General features: G+C 33.1%; 1 protein-coding gene across 2 annotated transcripts in view; it reads left to right on the forward strand.

Moving 5' to 3' along the window:
- Positions 1-8,046, forward strand: part of Gnat3 (G protein subunit alpha transducin 3) — a 45,841-nt gene extending 37,795 nt beyond the window's left edge. For both annotated transcript variants that reach the window (XM_020178629.2, XM_074064885.1), the window contains exons 6-8: positions 718-847; positions 1,018-1,171; positions 4,032-8,046. In XM_020178629.2, the coding sequence (XP_020034218.1) occupies positions 718-847; positions 1,018-1,171; positions 4,032-4,222 (475 nt within the window). In that variant the 3' untranslated portion in view covers positions 4,223-8,046. The remainder of the gene's footprint in view (positions 1-717; positions 848-1,017; positions 1,172-4,031) is intronic.
- Positions 8,047-18,340: the final 10,294 nt, after the last annotated feature.

Genomic DNA, 18,340 nt, shown 5'->3' on the forward strand with positions numbered 1-18,340 from the left:
AAACCCTGGGAATTAGAGCAGCAGAGGAAACCAGAACTACAGAATTTCTTATCTGTTAAAATATAGTGGGTGAATATGATAAAAATACATAATATGAAAGTATGAAAATGTCATAATGAAACCCAATATTCTAGAAAATTAATTAAAAAAATTTGAAGGGTGGAGCAGAGTGATGATTTTAGTCATCACTTATTCATTTTTCTCTCTACCATTCAGCTCTTTAGAAACAGTGATCATATCTTCTTTTATAAGAAGTTGTAGCACCATAGAATGCAAACAATAATTGTTTGAATAAATAAATCAATGTAGGAAGAGATAAGAGAACAGGTAGGAATCATAGTATTGGAACAACAGAAACTTCTACTCTTCTTTCATTTCTGTCCATCCTAGGAAATACAGGGAAGTTTTGATCAAAGTCTTCTAAGGCTAATAAACATACAAATTTTTACTAAACTCCAAACGGCTTTAAATTTTTCAGTTGCTCAAAATCAGTGTGGGAATTATTTTACTTTCTTCTGCATGAAAACAGAAAAAAAAGAGAACTTTCTCTTTTTCTATAGTTCTTTAGTTGTAAGTTAATAAAATAAGGTTTATTTTATAATCAACAACAAATCAAAAAAATATGTTTGAAATATATTGGCACTTCCATTTATAATGTTAAGTTTTAACCTATATGTAAAATTTGAAGGATTCATTATTCATTTAATTTTTTTAAAGAATGTTTGATGTCGGTGGACAGAGATCAGAGAGAAAGAAATGGATTCACTGCTTTGAAGGAGTGACATGCATTATATTTTGTGCAGCACTCAGTGCCTATGATATGGTCCTAGTTGAAGATGAAGAAGTGGTAAGTGTGAATGAAAAACAAGGCCAAGGTAAAAAACAAATATCTGTGCTGTCCAATAAATATTGCTACCACATTTCCCAACTCAATGAATGCCTTACAAAGTTTATGTTACCAACTCTCACTATTTGTAAATAACAATTCTACACATTCTCATCTTTTATTCCTAACAGAACAGAATGCATGAAAGTCTCCACCTGTTCAATAGCATATGTAATCACAAGTATTTTGCAACCACGTCCATTGTCCTGTTTCTTAATAAAAAAGATCTCTTTCAAGAAAAAGTTGCCAAGGTGCATCTCAGCATCTGCTTTCCAGAATATACTGGTAAGATTCTCGTCCTTCAGTTCTCCAGTCATCAGTTGTTCTATAGACATGTACTTTCCCAGGTGGATCTTAACATTTAGTGTTTGTGAGGGTGAGACATAAGATCACATTTAAATCATGAATATGATCCACGTCTATAAGATGTGTCAATGATACTGGAAACTGTGTTATCTTCAACATTATAATAGGAATGTAAATTTTATTTCAAATAAGCATTTTTCAATGTACATCCTGATGAAAACTTGTTATGCTGTATTAGCTCTCAGTGGCTCTACAATGTCTAAATTGTGATAGATAGGATGAATGAATCTGAGAATGATAGCACTTCCCTTTTTGTGGTTTCACTAGGTCCCAGAATTTTAGTGCTGATCCTGTTAGTCAGTGACTATCAAAGTCAAGTTCCTAGAAAGGGTTGCTTTACCTGTAGAGACAACTTTCTGTTTTTATAAATATTTGGTTGTCCTATTGTTAACAAAGTTATACAAAATGGAAATATTTTATGATATAAGCAAAAGTACAAATCCAATTCCACTAGGATAGTACAGATGAACTAGAAACACGGTATTCTGTCAAAAATAGTTATCTATGCTAGTTAATTTATAATTAGGGCATATGTCATTATTCTATAAAGATATTGCTTATAATATTCATACCTTATCATGTGATTAAATGCAAGTGCAATGCTATACTTTGTAGTTTTAATTACATGCTGACATAATTAAGGGTTATTTGTAAGCAATAGAGCTTATTTCTTACAGTAGTTTTTAGTTTATAGAGAAATGAATTCTTTGAACAGAAAGTACAAAGAGTCTCCATATATTCCTTGCTTGTCCCGTTTCCTTGGTTTCCTCTGTTATCAACATCTTACATTGATGTGGTATATATGTTATTATTGTTGGACCAATGTTGATACATTGCTGACTAAAGTCCACAGTTTAATTAGGGTTCATTCTTTGTGTTGTACTGTTCTATATCTTTTATCAAATGAATGCCATAGATCCACCTGTGTTATTCACAGTTCTCTAACTGTAAACAATACCTGAGGTAAATCAACATGCAAGGAAAAAGGCTCCCAGTTTTGGAGGCTTCCATGCGTCCATTATCAGTGTCTTGTGGCTTTTGGGTCTGCAGCAAGAGTATGTGGCAGAGGAAGCCTATTCACTTCAAGGCAGCCAAGAAGTGAAAAGAAACAGAAAAAGATGAGGTCCCACAATCCACTTTGAGGACGCATCCTGAGTGACCCGAAGACCTCCGACTAGGCTACCTCTTAGAGTTTCCACCACTTTCAAACAGTACCAAAATGAGTACTAAGCCTGTAACATGGGCTTTGGGGGCACATTTCAGTTCTAAACTACAGCATTATTATGTTATTACTTAGGGGATTTTTATCCTCTAAATTCCACCTATTTATACCTTCTCTACTTCTAATCCCTAGAAACCACTGATCTGTTTTTACAGCTTGTTTATCTTTTCATCTATTGAAGAATATCTTGGTTGCTTCCAATATTTGATAATTCTGAAAATCAAAAGCTGCTCTAAATATCCACATTTAAGTTTTTATATGAACATGAGGTTTTAGGTAAATACATAAGGACTACAATTGCTGAATTGCATGGCAAGACAATATTTAGCAGTGTTAAAAACTGCCAAACTACCTTCCAAGGGGACTGTACCATTTGTATTCTCACCAGCAATGAATGAGAGTTCCTATGATTTCATACTCTTGCCAACATCAGATTTTGCCAGTGTTTTTTACTTTAGCCACATCATACAATTTTAATTTTATTTTATTATGTTATTTGCATTTTTTAAATCTTTTTAAAAATTTTTGTAGGGTTGGGGATTGAACACAGGGCCTTGCACATGCTAAGCAAGAGCTCTACCACTGAGCCACACTCAGGCCAACCATGATATATGGATTTGAAGATTGTTCTTCATAGAATCTTAATTTTAGCAACAATAAAATGGAAACAAAATCTTACTATGTTGGAAAATTTTATGGTGCTTCCTCTGTTGAGTTCTACAAGGCATATTCTTCTATAAAGCCAATTATAGGTCACATGTTTCTGCCCTGTATTTGCTAGCCTGCCTATTTTATTTGTGCTTTTCCCCAATTGACCCACTGTATGTCATGCTACCAAACTTTCTCAATCATAGCTTTCATCTACTGCTGTACTAAAGCATGAGTAAGAAATTGCTCTTAATAGCCTTCCATCTCTTACCTCAGCTCCTGTTTACTTAACAACATGCTTATAATATGTCATGCCATCTATTCTACTTGATTCATGCATTCCTCTATCAAAGTCATTCTTTTCCATTTGACCAGATGCTTCACCTCTTCAGTCCACTTCCCAACCCTGCCCCCAAACCTAGAGGTACAGGCTATTCCTACTACAGATTTGTGCTTTCTTTCATACTTTTTCTCTACAACTTTCTAAACTATCTCTCAAGTTCCACCTCTTTCTTCACCTAGTCATCTATCATTGCCATTCTTTTTCCTTTAGTTTCTGTTGAAACTCATGCACACCCATGGGAACACAAACACACAGCATTTGATGTATATATGGGTTTGTATTCTTACTTTCATATGTAAACCTGTTAGCATTTCTACTGAATGGTAAGCTTTTTGATACAGTTTACATTTTAGCCCCCACAAGTCCCCAGTGAGGTAGACATAGTCTCTAACACCAAAAAGAGTCTACACAAATTCCTGATAACTGACTGTTGCCATTGTGATTTTGCAAGACTTGGTACATCAAATAGCATCATACAAAGATTTGCTGATATAATTTATAGTTTTATTCTTTGTAACACGTCATTAATGTTTACTTCTTTAACTTTATTTTGCTTTGTTTTCAAGGGCCAAATACATTTGAAGATGCAGGGAACTACATAAAAAACCAGTTTCTAGACCTGAATTTAAAAAAAGAAGATAAGGAAATTTATTCCCACATGACCTGTGCTACTGACACCCAAAATGTCAAGTTTGTGTTTGACGCTGTTACAGATATAATAATCAAAGAGAATCTGAAGGACTGTGGGCTATTCTAGTCAGTCCTTTTCTTTTCCACTATTGCTCGTGTGCTCTTTCTAAGATGTAAAAGAAAAGGGGCTGTATGATTAGTTGAATAGATAATAAGTTATCTAGTAATATAGCTAGCAATATGAAGCAAAAAAGTTCTCACACAAAATTTTAATATACTGGAACCTGCATCTTGATAACTGTAAGATTTCTTTGGGACATGAAGGATGGGGTTTCTAATGACCTTGGTCTAAAAGCTAATCTGGTTTGATAACTATAACAGTATACATCAGTGACACTCAATTTTCTTGGAAATAAACTACAAGTGACGTATTTTTAGTCACAGAATAATGAAAAATCAGTCTTCTATATCATTTTTATTGGCCAAATTTTGAGATGCATTCATTTTTATTAATAATGTAACCATTTCTATAGTATAGAGACAATTCATAAATAGCGCAAAACATTTTCTCAGTCAACTACCCCTCAGTTTAGCAACTGCAATCTAAATGTCCACTGTCCGTATTCTTGTTTATATTATTACATATGAAAAATAAATATATGTAATTTTATCATATTTTTCCTTAACTATTATTACTGTCTGGCTGGGCATCATGGGTCATGCCTACAATCCTATCTATTCAGGAATGGGAGATCGGGAGAATCATGATTCAAGACCAGTTAGAGCAAAAAGATCATGAGACCCTCATCTCAACAAATAAAAGCTGGGTGCAGGGGCATGCCTATCATCCCACCCAACCGGACAGGAAGCATAAATAGGACTGTTATGGTCCAAGCTGACCTGGGCATAATCACCAATGCTATTAGAAAAGTAATTTTAAAAGCCAAAAAGGCTATGTCATGGCTCAAGTGGTAGAGCCTAGCAAGTGCAAGGCCCTGAGTTCCTACCCCAATATCACCAAAAACAAAAATAGTGTCAAATTTGTCCTTAGAGTTAAAAATGTCAGTAATACATCTTTTTATACCATTCTAGTAAAAGAGAAGAGAAAGTGTATGTTCGAGTACCCATTATAAAATACCTGAATGATAGTTTTCAATGGAGTATTCCTCACATTTTATTTCAGAGTGGCATGGAACATAATTAAAACTGATGACCTCATAGATTTTGGGATAACAGTACCAGTCTGTAAGAGAAAAAAATAATTTGCTATCTTGGCATTGGTTTGTGTATTGGGAATATGAGTGGGAAGTAGAAACGAGCAGGTAAGCGTGTACTTCTTTATTAGTATGAATGGTCCATTCTGAATATTGTAGTCAAGCCTACTTCTTCAAAGATAAATTGGTGCTGTACAAGCTAAATCCTACTTATGAAGACAAAAAAGTAATTGTTTTTCTTTTTAAAGTGTCTATCACTTATAAAATATACTCTTAAAGTATATCTCAATATCATTTATCCTTCTACACTGTTGCAAAAGGCTACATAAGTCAGTCTATTAAGTCAGGGCATATGATTTAGAATAGTTGTGAAGAGAGATTACATTAGATTTTACAAGCTAGGAGAGACACAGGGAACAAAAAATAAGCAATTTGTCAGTCAGAAGTTCGGGTGGGCTTGGGTGGCTCTGTCCTTCGTTATAGTGATGTCATTGTTGTATAAATACATTCCATTCTAAACACATAGGAATGATCATAACACAATAAGTAATTTTGACTAGAGTAACTGTGGCTTTCTCCCCCAAACATAAAGGAGGAAAAACAAATACATTTACATGAAAAAGAAAGTATATTTAAAATCAATTTGAAATTCCTCTGCAGAATATAAACTATTAAGAAGTATAACAAATCAAGCACAAAAAAAATCACAAACAATACTTTAGTTAAGGAATAATATTTTCTGAATAAGAACCAATACCTACATGACAACAAGTAAGTGTTTTACTAGGAGATATTCAATGGTATGTGATTTTAAATTAGGATTACAAATGTTGTGATTTAATCCACTGCTTTGTCTCCCCTCCCCCTTAGTCTACTTTAACTTATTTTTTCCACCAACGAGTGGAGAATTTTCCAGAAGGGAAAGAATCTATTATTTGATTACTATTATTGCTATTTAGATTTCAATTCTGATTTTTTTTGTTCCTTTTTTAGATGGAAATGATGTAAAAAATAGTTGAATTTGTGTTTTAAAAATATATAACTCATTTTTACCTGGGTAAAAAATGAAAATCATCAATATTTCCTTAAGAAAAATACATTGTTCTTTGATAACTTTAAAAACAATATTAAATGACCAACCAAAAATGGAAGTTAGCTTGACATCTTTGAAAATTACCTAAGTTCACTTCAACTTATAAAAACCTTAACTTCACAATAAACTATTGCCATTCTAAACAGTGAATTATAAAGGGACAGAATTTTAATAGAGAAAAACAATAAAGGTTTATATTATTTCTCTTATGACTGAAATCTCTAAAATTGAATCTATTTGTCATCTTACTTTTTTGTTTTTAATATAAAAAATTGGAGTAGATGCACAGTATTATGGGCTAATTAAAGAAAGTAACAAAATGAAAATAAGGAAATATTTGCTTTGCCTGAATTTCCCCTGAGAACAGCAATGTTAAAGTTGGTTAAAATGGAAACAACCATTTCAATTGGAAATTCAGTGTTCTAATTGAACAGTCAGTGCCTTGACTTTAAAGTATCCCAAAGAGGCAGTCTTAGGTCTTTGCTGTTCAATCACATGTTCAAACAAATGAAAGACATTCAAGCAAATAAAAATGAATAGCACTCAGACACATTCAAACATGATTATACTGACATTTTCCTCATCTATTACTTGAGATTTCTCTTCATTTCATTTCTTCATTTATTATTTGAGATGTTCCCCTAATCTTTCTTGCTTTACACTTTTTACACACCCAAGTCATTCACATCTATGGTTTACCCATACAGACACACTGCAATAAATGAGCAATCTTTGTAGGCTTATCTATTAAGGTCATTCTTAAGTAATCCTTACAGAGATTTTCCTGACACTTGAATTGGTCAGTACATAAGACTTTGCATGTTAGGATTAGTGACAGCAATAAATGTAGAGGATTACTAATGGAATAATAATATCTTAATGTCAAAATATTATGAACGTTGCCAACTCTATAAAAAATCTCTATGAAAAAAACATTTCAAATTCTGTGGAAATGTTAATATTTATTAAAAATGTCCAAAATTCTATTGATTAACCCAATTTATAAACAAATAAGACTTCAAGCACATCACATAAATGGGCAAGCAAGTTTTTTAGGTAATGGAACTGTCCAGGAACATCATCCTCTTTAGCCACAAAATGTATTTTAAAATACTTGCAAAGAACTACTCGTTCCTTACTTAACCAAATACTGAAACATGAGGAAAAACAAGATGTTGATTTTTATATCTTTACCAGTTCAGAACAATAGATAGACATGCAGATAAAGTGTGTAAACACTAAATATAAAATATCTGCAAGAATTATGAAAGAAATTATAAATTCTGTAACCAGGACCAATTTTAAAAAAATAGGAGACAACTCTTTGCTTTGGATGGAGCAATTATTCACTAAAAATATAACCAATAAAAGCTCTTTTCACTCATGGTTTTTTGACAGTCTTACAAATTATTCTATAGCCACATGGGGGCACACTTACATCATGTGTTTTTCAACTCAATTGTTAAATTGCCATTTATTCTATAAAGCATGTTTTTCCATTAATCTGTATATTGTTTCAAACTCAGATTAACTCACCATGTCAAGTAGAAGAAAAAATAATTTGATGCCTGATAGCTAGTATGTTTTATGAGTTGTAATCGTTTGACTGCTTATTAATGTGTGTCGTTTCAATAAATCAAAGTAAAATTCCATTCTGCTAAAACATGAGCCTTTCCATTATTCTTATTCCAACTCTCCTCAACCACTACTTCACCACTGTTGGCAGCACCTTTTGCGTTAGTAATAGCACAATTTTTATTTTAAGCTACATTTGCCATACTGGTTAAGTAATAAATAGACTCACATAAAAGAAAAAGGAAAAGAAAAGGCCCTAATTTACTTCATAGGGAAAGTAATGCCCCCTAATTATTACACCTTTCAGATAAAGAATAATATATGAAAACCACAGGCAAAGCTATTATTTTATCTGAAAGACATTTATATTTTCTAAAATGGTCATATTGTTACAAAACCAAGCACATGATGTGATTGAAAATCATTTTTTGTATCTTGCCTTAAGTTTTCTCTTCTGAAAAAGAAAAATTGTCAAATATGAAATGCTATTAAAATATCAAGACAAATGGAAAAGATATACATATATTAATGCATTAAGAGGGAAGCCCTAGATTATTGTACTTAGAATCAGCTTGAGGAAGTTTGCCATACAAACTTCCAAAAGAAGTTTGCATTCCAAAAGAATGCAAGAGAAAGGGATGATCTATACTATAATTATTTTATTCAATTAAAACTTTGAATATTTTATTCTACTTAAAATATTCTTGTAGAAGTGCATATTTTTATAAAGCACAGGAAATGTGAGATTTACCAATAAAGAAATAATTTTATTTCCATAAGAGATAGAGCCCACGAGTCTCTGTCAGTCCATAAATAATCAATCCCTCAATATCCGTATTCACATATATAGTGGTGTTCTTTTTGATTCCTTCATCAAGTAGCACATTCCTCTCCAACTTTTGAAACAAAAGATAGACAATTTTATTATAAAATGTATACAATCATTTATATTATATAATGACAAACACAAATGCTTGCTCTTTTCATAATTCTCTTAATAAATATGAAAAAAGCATAATACCTCAAAATATGGCTCCTTGGTATTTGAGAAAACAGCAGAATTAAGAAGGTCTCAGTGACCCGCTTCCATCATTGTTCTCTGAAGCAGGCCATGAAAGAATTGTCTGACCTTCCTCGAAAGTTCATAAGACCCTCATTCCAGGTGGGTTCTTCCTACACCCACTGAAAATGAGTACAAACATAAAGATACCAAGAAGAGTATTAAAAAATAGGCCTTGCTAAGTTCTCCCCACTTTATTATAACAAGTCATACTTCTACACAACTGTCCAGCCTTCTCTGGGTCTTCATTTCCGAAGGATCCTTTCTCACATAAAACTTGTATTAAAGGACTGGGGTGTGGCTGAGTGGCAGTGGATTTGCCTTGAATGCACATGGCTCTGGGTTCAATACTCAGTTCAGTAAAAAAAAATATAATGAAAATAAATAAATATATATCACTAAGTAAATAGATAATTTACTTAATTAAACAAATTCGATTGTTTTTCTCTTGTTAACCTGCCTTTTGATATTGGGCTATTAGCCATGAACCTAGTAACAGGTAAAGAAAAGATATTTTTTACCTTATGACTGCTTCATGATCTTAACCAGTGAACATATTGCTTTTGCTGTGTTTTCCTAGGATTTTTTCAAGCTTAAAACAGTAGGGGAAATACTTGGACAGTTACATTCAATATCTTGCCATCTTAGAAGTTTACTAAACTATAAGATTTCAACAGCAAATTACTAATCAGGTATTTCATGTGAACCTGAGAGATAAAACTCTCCTGAAGTATATTTTTCCTTCTGAGACAAGTGAAATAGTCCCTATAGAGAAGGCAGAGCTAGATTTGAAGACATGATTTTAAGTCCCAGTTCTAGCACCACCCATCTGTGGGAAATTGAGCAATTATTTATTTTAGGTGGTCATTTTATTACCCACCAATCATCATAGATCAACCTACACAATAAGCAATTTATATTGCAAACTGATATCATAGCAAGTATAATTATTAACAAAAGGAAACAAAGCTAATAAGAGGAGGTGGATAGGACTGGCAGAGTGGCTCAAGTGGTAGAGTACCTGCCTAGCAAGTATGAAGCCTGAGTTAGAACCCAAGTACTGCAAAGAAAGAAAAAAAAGGGGGGGGGGGGCATTTTTAATGAATATTTGAAAAATGACTTAAAATGATTTAAAATTGTAATTCTCTTTCCTATCCAAATTTAAATTGATGGCCTAAAAGCGTTATTTATTAAAAGTACTATTTATTCCCAGAATGAAGACAGGCTCTGAACATTGCCTCTGGTAGTTTTTACAAGGGCAGCATTTCACTATTAAGCCTGGTAGATCATATCTTGTCATCCTAGGGGGGACAAAACACACTGACTAATATATAGAAATTTTAACAAAGAATCACCTGAAAATTTAGTGAAGTTTCCAAATGCCATAGAATCATATACTGAAAATTGAATAATATTCAAATGATCGGCAATTTAAAAAAAAAGAATATTGTGGTGCTTACTTCTCCCCATAGTGTCTCACATATGTAATGGAATTAGAAAGTATTTGATAATTTAACAAATATGGATGAGTTCATGTTCCAGATAGTGACTACTCAAACTGAAATGGATATGTTACAAACTCCAATATTGTTGTCTATATAGGTCTACCTTCTCTGCATGGTTGAGTGCCTAAATGTAATGTTTTATTTGTTTAAATTCCTAGATATTGAGATCATTCCCATGCCAGAATAAGGTTTCAGGAGTACTTCTAGTGCTTAGGGAATATGACATTGACCCTCAAATGTTTGCACTTGCAAGTTCATCTGCCAGGAAGACTCTACCAGGAGTTGTGTTGGCTTCTCCTCATTCACTTGTTAAGACAGGGGTTCCCAGACATCACACAGTAGCTCTTTACAATAGCACTTTTTATGACTTATTAAAATATACAGTGCAATATTAGTCTATGTGATTGTATGATTTAGATTTGTTTCTTCACTCTAAGATTCCACAGGCAGAACCCATGAATGCATTCCTACACAAAGTAGGAACCAAATGAATATGTGTGACTTAATAAACCAATGAAACAGTGATTACTTACCAAGTTCTCCTAGGAAGTTTGTTTCTTCTTGGTTTCTGGAATACCATGCTTCCATGGTTTTTCTCCTACCTTTTTGACTTCCTCTCCTCAATTATTCTAATCATCCTGTAAAGTTAATATTACTAAAAACTATTTACTAGACCATCTTCTCTTCTGTTTCTATACATTTTTAGAAATCTTAAGCACTTTCATGGCTTCATTTTTTTCTAACTAAGGTCAGTTTTCTGATCCCTAGGTGTAAATATTAACTGTCTCTTGGAACAAAAGCAGATGAATAAAATAATATTTTCAAAATTAAACTCATGATTTTTTTTCCTCCACTAAGTTAATCACTCCTTCCATGATCCCTCTCATTTGTTCAAGACAGATTATGTTTTACATTTCTCTTCTTGTATTTGTTGCCTATCTTGAATTCAACAGGTTCTGTTGAATATACATCCTAAATACTACTAAATAACTTGACTTATACTTATTAAAGTAACCAAAATTAAATTTCTTAAACATTTGTTTCATAGCTTTTTAATGATAATTTTACTTATTAAGTGGGTAACATATTTAGATTGATCGCTACAGTTTTTATTCTTTTTTTCCTACTATCTTTGAGTCTTTCAAGAGAAACTTTTGTTTCCTTAATACAAAAAACAGATCCTGAACTGCATACTCAACCCCTTTACAATAGAACATATTTTTTTCAAAATACCAGTAAGTTTTAATGCAAATAGTAACCTCTACTATAAATGATCACTATCTGCAACATTCTAAGATATTGCAAACCATGCCATCTGTTCAAAGTCCCACACAGAGCATTGGAAAATACCTACATTTCAAAACTTACAATGCAGCTTGGATAATTAATGTGCAGGTCAACAGACTATTTTGTGTGTGTGTGTGGTGCCAGGGTCTTGTGAGTGCTAGGCAAATTCTTTAGCAATGAACTACAGTCTCAGCCTTAATGACTCTTTCATGTCTACAAATTTAAATAGATAATACAACTCTTATTTGTAGTTTACTATAATAACATATATTTGGTTTTCTTTTAATTTGCTCACATTTTAAAATACCTTTACACTTAAAAAGCTGCTTTTGGGTCAGGCACCGTGATTCACATCTGCAAATAACAGCTACTTGGAGACATAGATAAAAGGATAACAGTCCAAGCTGACCCAGGCAAAAATGCAAGGCATATTCAAAAAATAACTAAAGAAAAAAGAGCAGTTGGCATGGCTTATGTAGTAGAGTGCCTGTCTAGTAAGTGCAAGAACCTGAGTTCAAATCCTGTATTCAAAAGTGGGACTGGTAGAGAACATTAAGGAAGGAAAAAAAAGGCAAGAAATATAGCAAATAATAATGAAATACATCATCTTGCAGGCACAAGACACAAGGAGACACACTGAAATCTGTTAAACAATACAGGAAAGGGGGAAATGGATGAGGAAGTGCAGTGGAGGGGCATTACCTTGACTTAAGCACAATGCATGGACAGGTAAAAATCCCACTGACCAAAAGACACCGAAACAATGAAGGACAAGAATGAAAAACAGGTCAATTAAGGGGAGGGATCTAATAGGAGGGTAAAAGGAGGAAGTAAGGAAGGTAAATAGGGTTGATGTACTTTCTATACAAGAATGTGTATAGAATTTTTAAACCTGCTGTACCCACAATAAGGGGACTAAGGTGGAAAGGAGAAAAATGGAGATGAATCAGTTCAAATCAGAATACAATGCATATGTACATAGAAATGTCATAATAAAATTCAATATAGATATCTTAAACAAACAAAAATATCTTTTTTTTCTCAAAAACAGAGGACAGTAACATAAATCATGTCCTGTCTGGAAGCTGGTAGCAGTGAGAGAGGGGAGGATTATAAGGAAAGGGTATAGGAGGATTAACATTATGGAAATATTATGTACCCATGTATAACAATGGAAAAATGAGACCTACTGAAACTATTCCAGGAATGGGAGGACGAGGTATAAAGGAGAATGATGGAGGAGGGTGAATTTAACTAAGATATATCGTAAGAACTGTAGTAAATGCCACAATGTACCCCCAAGACAACAATAACATGATAATAAAAATTTAAATAAACAAAAGAGGTCATTTCTTAAGTAAATTGGTAGTCAGGTTGTAGAAAAATAAAAATAAAAATCAATAGACTTTGTGTGCATGTATGTTCCTATAGATGGAACCCAGGACTCATACATGCTAGGCAACTGGTCTACCACTGAGTTATAACCCAGCCCTGAAAATCAATAGACTTGTAAGGAAGGTCAGCAATTACCTTCTTTAATACTAAAGCTCTGAATAAATATTCTTGCTTTCATGCTGAGAGTAAAAAATTCAATAAGCTTTTATTGTGCACCTATTTTTTTATATTTAGATATCTAAGAATATGATCATTTCTATTAATGATAAAATTATAAAAATAATCCTGTGTTTGTGCTTGTGTGTGCATGCATGTTAATATGTAATTTAAAGATTCCATCTTAAAATTTTAAGGTTCCTTCTATTGCTCTTCTTTAAACTTAAAAACTGGTCAAACCTAACAACCCACATAGTGTTTTTGTTTTCTTTGTGCAAAATATTGTCAAGTTGCTGAATATAATCAATGACATTGTCTCATGTTTCATGAGCTATTCCTAAATATAGTTAAAGAAGTGCTGTGTGTTTTTTAAACTAATGAAACCCACCATTACCTAGCCCTTCTTGAATTCACAAACTTAAGTTACACTGCTTAAGTGTTGTAAATCTGTGTACATAATTCCAAGGATTTCTTTAATTTAAAAAATTAAATAAGCAACTTCTTAGATTCAAAGAATTTCTGCATTTGTATAGTCAGTTTGTATTACCTCTCATTTCTGTTTATCTTCCAAAAATATAGATAGTATAATTTCTATTTTAAAAGAGATTTATTTTAAGGGCAAATTTTCTCCATACTTAATGGCCAGACCAAATTATAACCAATTTGCAATTTATTAAACTCATACAGAGCATGAATGATGAAGGTACACAATTTGACTCTCTGGTAATTGTAAAAAGCAATGTGATGTTACCTGCTGAACAATGTTTTCACTTTATAAGTCTTTCTCTTTTGTATTCTCTTTTTATTTTTTTAGCTGAAAGTCTTACTCCATGGGGTCTCCATCAAACTCCATCTCAGCAGAGGCCAGGAATGTCTGTTTGTATTACGTGTGTGATGGATAAGAACAAAATACCCAGCAGTGCATTTTACAAGTGCTCCAAACCCAGGAGATTGGCATATTGAATATCACATACTCCTTGTGACATTAATCTCTAACTGTCAGCTAACTGAAGATGTTAGAGCTATATTGGAAATGTGCTGGAGTTTTAAATCACTTCATCAAGTTATTCATGTAGAGCTGTATTTTACCACTATTCCTCCAAGGGATGTCAAGAAGCATGGAGAGTATATAGCTGAGCATGGCCTGTGACATGAAAAAATACTTTTTTTGATATACAAGTTGTGTGAAACAAAAGTGAAAAAACTGCAACATCTAGAACTCATACGGCATTATTTATTTTTGACCATCTGATTGTATGGAGGGTTTCTTTATTTAAAAGGGTATTCTCAAACTAGAACAGGATTTGCTCCATTCAAACTCTGGTATCTTAGACCACACTTAATAGTTGAACTAGTTTATAGAATATTCTGGGGGGGGGGGGTTGAGTTAGAATATTTTCAACATAGCTTATCCTTTCCTTAATATCTCATAATCATTATGGTGAAAAACATTATATTGTAATGCAATGGTTCTCCAGGTTTCAAATTAAGCATGTAGTTTTCATTTTATTCATTGTTATAAGGAGCCAATGTGAGTTACCAGAAGAAAACATCCCTTGCCTTTGAAGACAAACAAGCAAACTAATAGAAACACTCTCCCTATTGTGGAAAGAAAAGAAATACAGGAGAGTAGTGCCAAGTAAGAGTGCTTTAGTAAGATATTTGGACTGATTATCTTGACTCTTTCACTCATTAGCTGTATAGGCTGGAGTAAAGTCCTCAGCTCCTTAGTATCCATATCTGCAAAATGAGGACAACAATAGCATCTGGAGTTTAGAGTATAGAATATGCGAGCTAACATATGTGGGGCACTTAGAAGACTATCTGGTATGTGTTAAAGATTAACAAGTGTTAGTGGAGGTGATGAAAACTGAGATATAATTGTAATTTTGTGTGATAAAAATGTACACAGTATTCTTGCTATTATAGCCCAGGATCTGGCTGGGGAAAAGGAAGAGATGAAGAAAATAGAGATGACAGAGGAAGAGATTTGGAAGAAGTTTGCCGAGTTCCTTTTACTTTTTTAAATCTTTCTTTATAGCACTCCTGTGTTGGGTTAATATTTTGTTTTATAGGTTAAGCCTGTGTTTGTTTTTTACTATATATATGTTAACTATCAGTGATTTATTTGGTCTGATATAAGTTTGTGCTGGGAGAATTTTTTCTTGTTACTAATATTAACATTAACTCATCTATTGGGGAATAGATTAACTCAGTTTGTAGTATAGGAAGTCATGTTGGTTCTTGTAATTTAGGGGTGGGTCTGGTTGAGCTTGAACGCTTTCTCAATTGGTGGCTGCTTTTAGGCCAACTATGGCTGTGTAAAGGATTTTACTCTCTATATAAGGTTGTATCCGTATCTAAAGGGCTGTCCCTCTTTAGATTAACATTAAAATTTACATGCTGGAATATTATTTCTTGTGGTAAATTTTAAGTGGAACTGAAATTCGGTTGTGAGTAACCAGCTATCATCAGGCTCGGTAGGCTTTTCACCTCTACCTAGAGATCTTCTCACTATTTTGCTGCATAGATGAGTGTGTTCATAGATAACTGTCTTTAGGTAGCTTGTCTGATTTCAGGGTGCTTAGCAAAGTTCTCTGTTAATGCTTTTTCTAGTTAAATCATTATGCAAAAGGTACAAGGTGTAATCTTTGCTTTTTAGTGCTTTGAATTAATCTTTCATCTTTCCCTTGTGGTACTGGCTCTATAGCTCCTGGTACGTATTTCTATCACCTATACTTTACGGGTGGGTGAATGTTTTATTTTACAGGTTTGATGTAGTTGTGGTTATTGTTTTTTGGGCTAGAATTGGCTCAAAATGTTCATTGTGTGAAATCTTCTGGAAGAAGTGTTTCCTAAAAGGTTGACACATTGATTAAAATGATGAGATTGCAGGGGATTTGTTGTATTTGTTGTTTTGTATCTATTGCAAGTACTGATAACATCTGACTTTAGCAACCTTTATTTCATCTTAATATAACTAATCACATTACTCATTGTGTTAGGTCTAAGGATTTTCTATTCATTTATTTGTTTATACATCTATCTATCCATTTATCCATCCACTGATTCAATAATTCATTCATTTAATTTCAGCAAAAAAAATGGAATTTTGAAAGTCACTGTACAATGATTAAAGTTCAGCATAAGGTGTTTATCATCAACATGCTTTCAAATTATTATATTTTCAAATTATTATAACATTATTTCCCACATTGGACTACTTCAGCAAAAATCAGGGTCAAAAAATGCTATAGGCTGAATTCTTGTGTCACTCCAAAATTCAAATACTGAAGCCAAATCCCCAATGATACGGTATTTGGAGGTGGGGTCTTTGAAGGATTAGGTCATGAAGATGGAGTGTTCATCAATGGTATTAGAGCCTTTATAAGTGGCCAGGTATACAGTTCAGTGTTAAGAGTTGCCTAGCATACACAAAGCCCTAAATTCAATTTCCGGTGCTTAAAAAAAACAAGAAAAAGAGGTCCTGGAGGACTCTCTTCATATGAACCAGGAAATGAGTGCTCCACCAGACAACAAATTTGCCAGCTCCTTGATTTTAGCCTTCCCAACATTAAAAACTATGAGAAATAATCTTTTATTGTTTATAAATATTATACCCAATCTATAATATTCTGTTTTATTAGCCTATATGGACTAAGACCAGGGATTCGTTTCATCAGACAAGTTTTTTGTATATAAAATTAAGCATGTTTTCTTTAATGCTGTGTGTCTTTGAAAAGGAAACAGTATAGGGGCTCCTTTTTATTTGAAGCTCTACTTTTGCAGCTGGTATTTTGGAAAACACATTTTTGGAAATATTAAGTGAGCTAGAAACAGTAAAAAAAATAAATGGATATTGTGATGGCTTTTGGGAAGGAGCAAAGATCTTTTCTATTTACTCGTTTTCAATTCTGTTTAGCTGAAAGCAATGTGGTCATGAACAAAGTTTCAGTAAAATAAAGCCCCTATTTGTCTTACTTTAGCTGCACCACACACAGAGGAAGGATAGCTTCTCACAGTAAAGAACCAGCTTTGATGATTGACAAAATCCAATTCCCCAGAAAGACAGCACTGTTGCTTTCCTAGGCCTGATGAGACAGCCATATAACACTGGCTTGTGCCCATAGCCAACCCTGAATTGAGTTTAGCTACTAATTTTTGGAGCAATTTTCTTTAAAAAAAAAACCTGAAACCTAAAATCCACTAGTAAAGAGAAACTCTGGGTGTTCTCCAGGGACTTGATGTTCATATTTGACTCTCTGGTGAGTGGAACATGATATAAAGATGGCTATCTTAAGTCATGAAGCAGAAAGATGACTGTATTTAAGACACAAAATTGCAATATTTAGACACCAATCCTACTCTAACAGAAATCTCCCTTGTTCCAAAATTGGAGCCATTGGAATGTTATTAATTTGATTTATTATCATTTAAAAATGCTGAAAAAGATAAGATTCTCTCTTTTTCTACAAACAGACTTGTCTCTTTATATAAAATCAATGTGAGATTATTCATCTGAGCAAAATTCTTCCTTGACACTCTAATTTTTCACTAAAATTGTGCTGTAATAATTTTAACATGGCTTCCCAGGCTGAGCTATTTTCCAGACAATTTAACCCACCAGTGGAACCTAGAAAAATGTTAGCATTTAGGTTGAGATTTCCCAAAAGACTATGCCATAAAATGCATGAGAACCAATTGCACTGTGGTGGATTAGAATAAATCACACATTATTAGGAAAAAGCACACCATCAGCATTGAACCTTAACTAATGTATCTCTACCTCAAGACATAAGTAATAATTTCCTTATCATGCAAGAGGAAAACCATGTTTCTGCCATTAGCTAAACATGGGTCAGATGAATTCAAAGTGTACTTATGATTCAGGAAAAAGAGGGCAAGTCTAACATAAATAAAATTAATTTTTATTTCAGGTTATATCAACATGTATACATAA

This window comes from Castor canadensis, chromosome 2 (assembly GCF_047511655.1).
Source record: "Castor canadensis chromosome 2, mCasCan1.hap1v2, whole genome shotgun sequence".
NCBI classification, from domain to species: domain Eukaryota; kingdom Metazoa; phylum Chordata; class Mammalia; order Rodentia; family Castoridae; genus Castor; species Castor canadensis.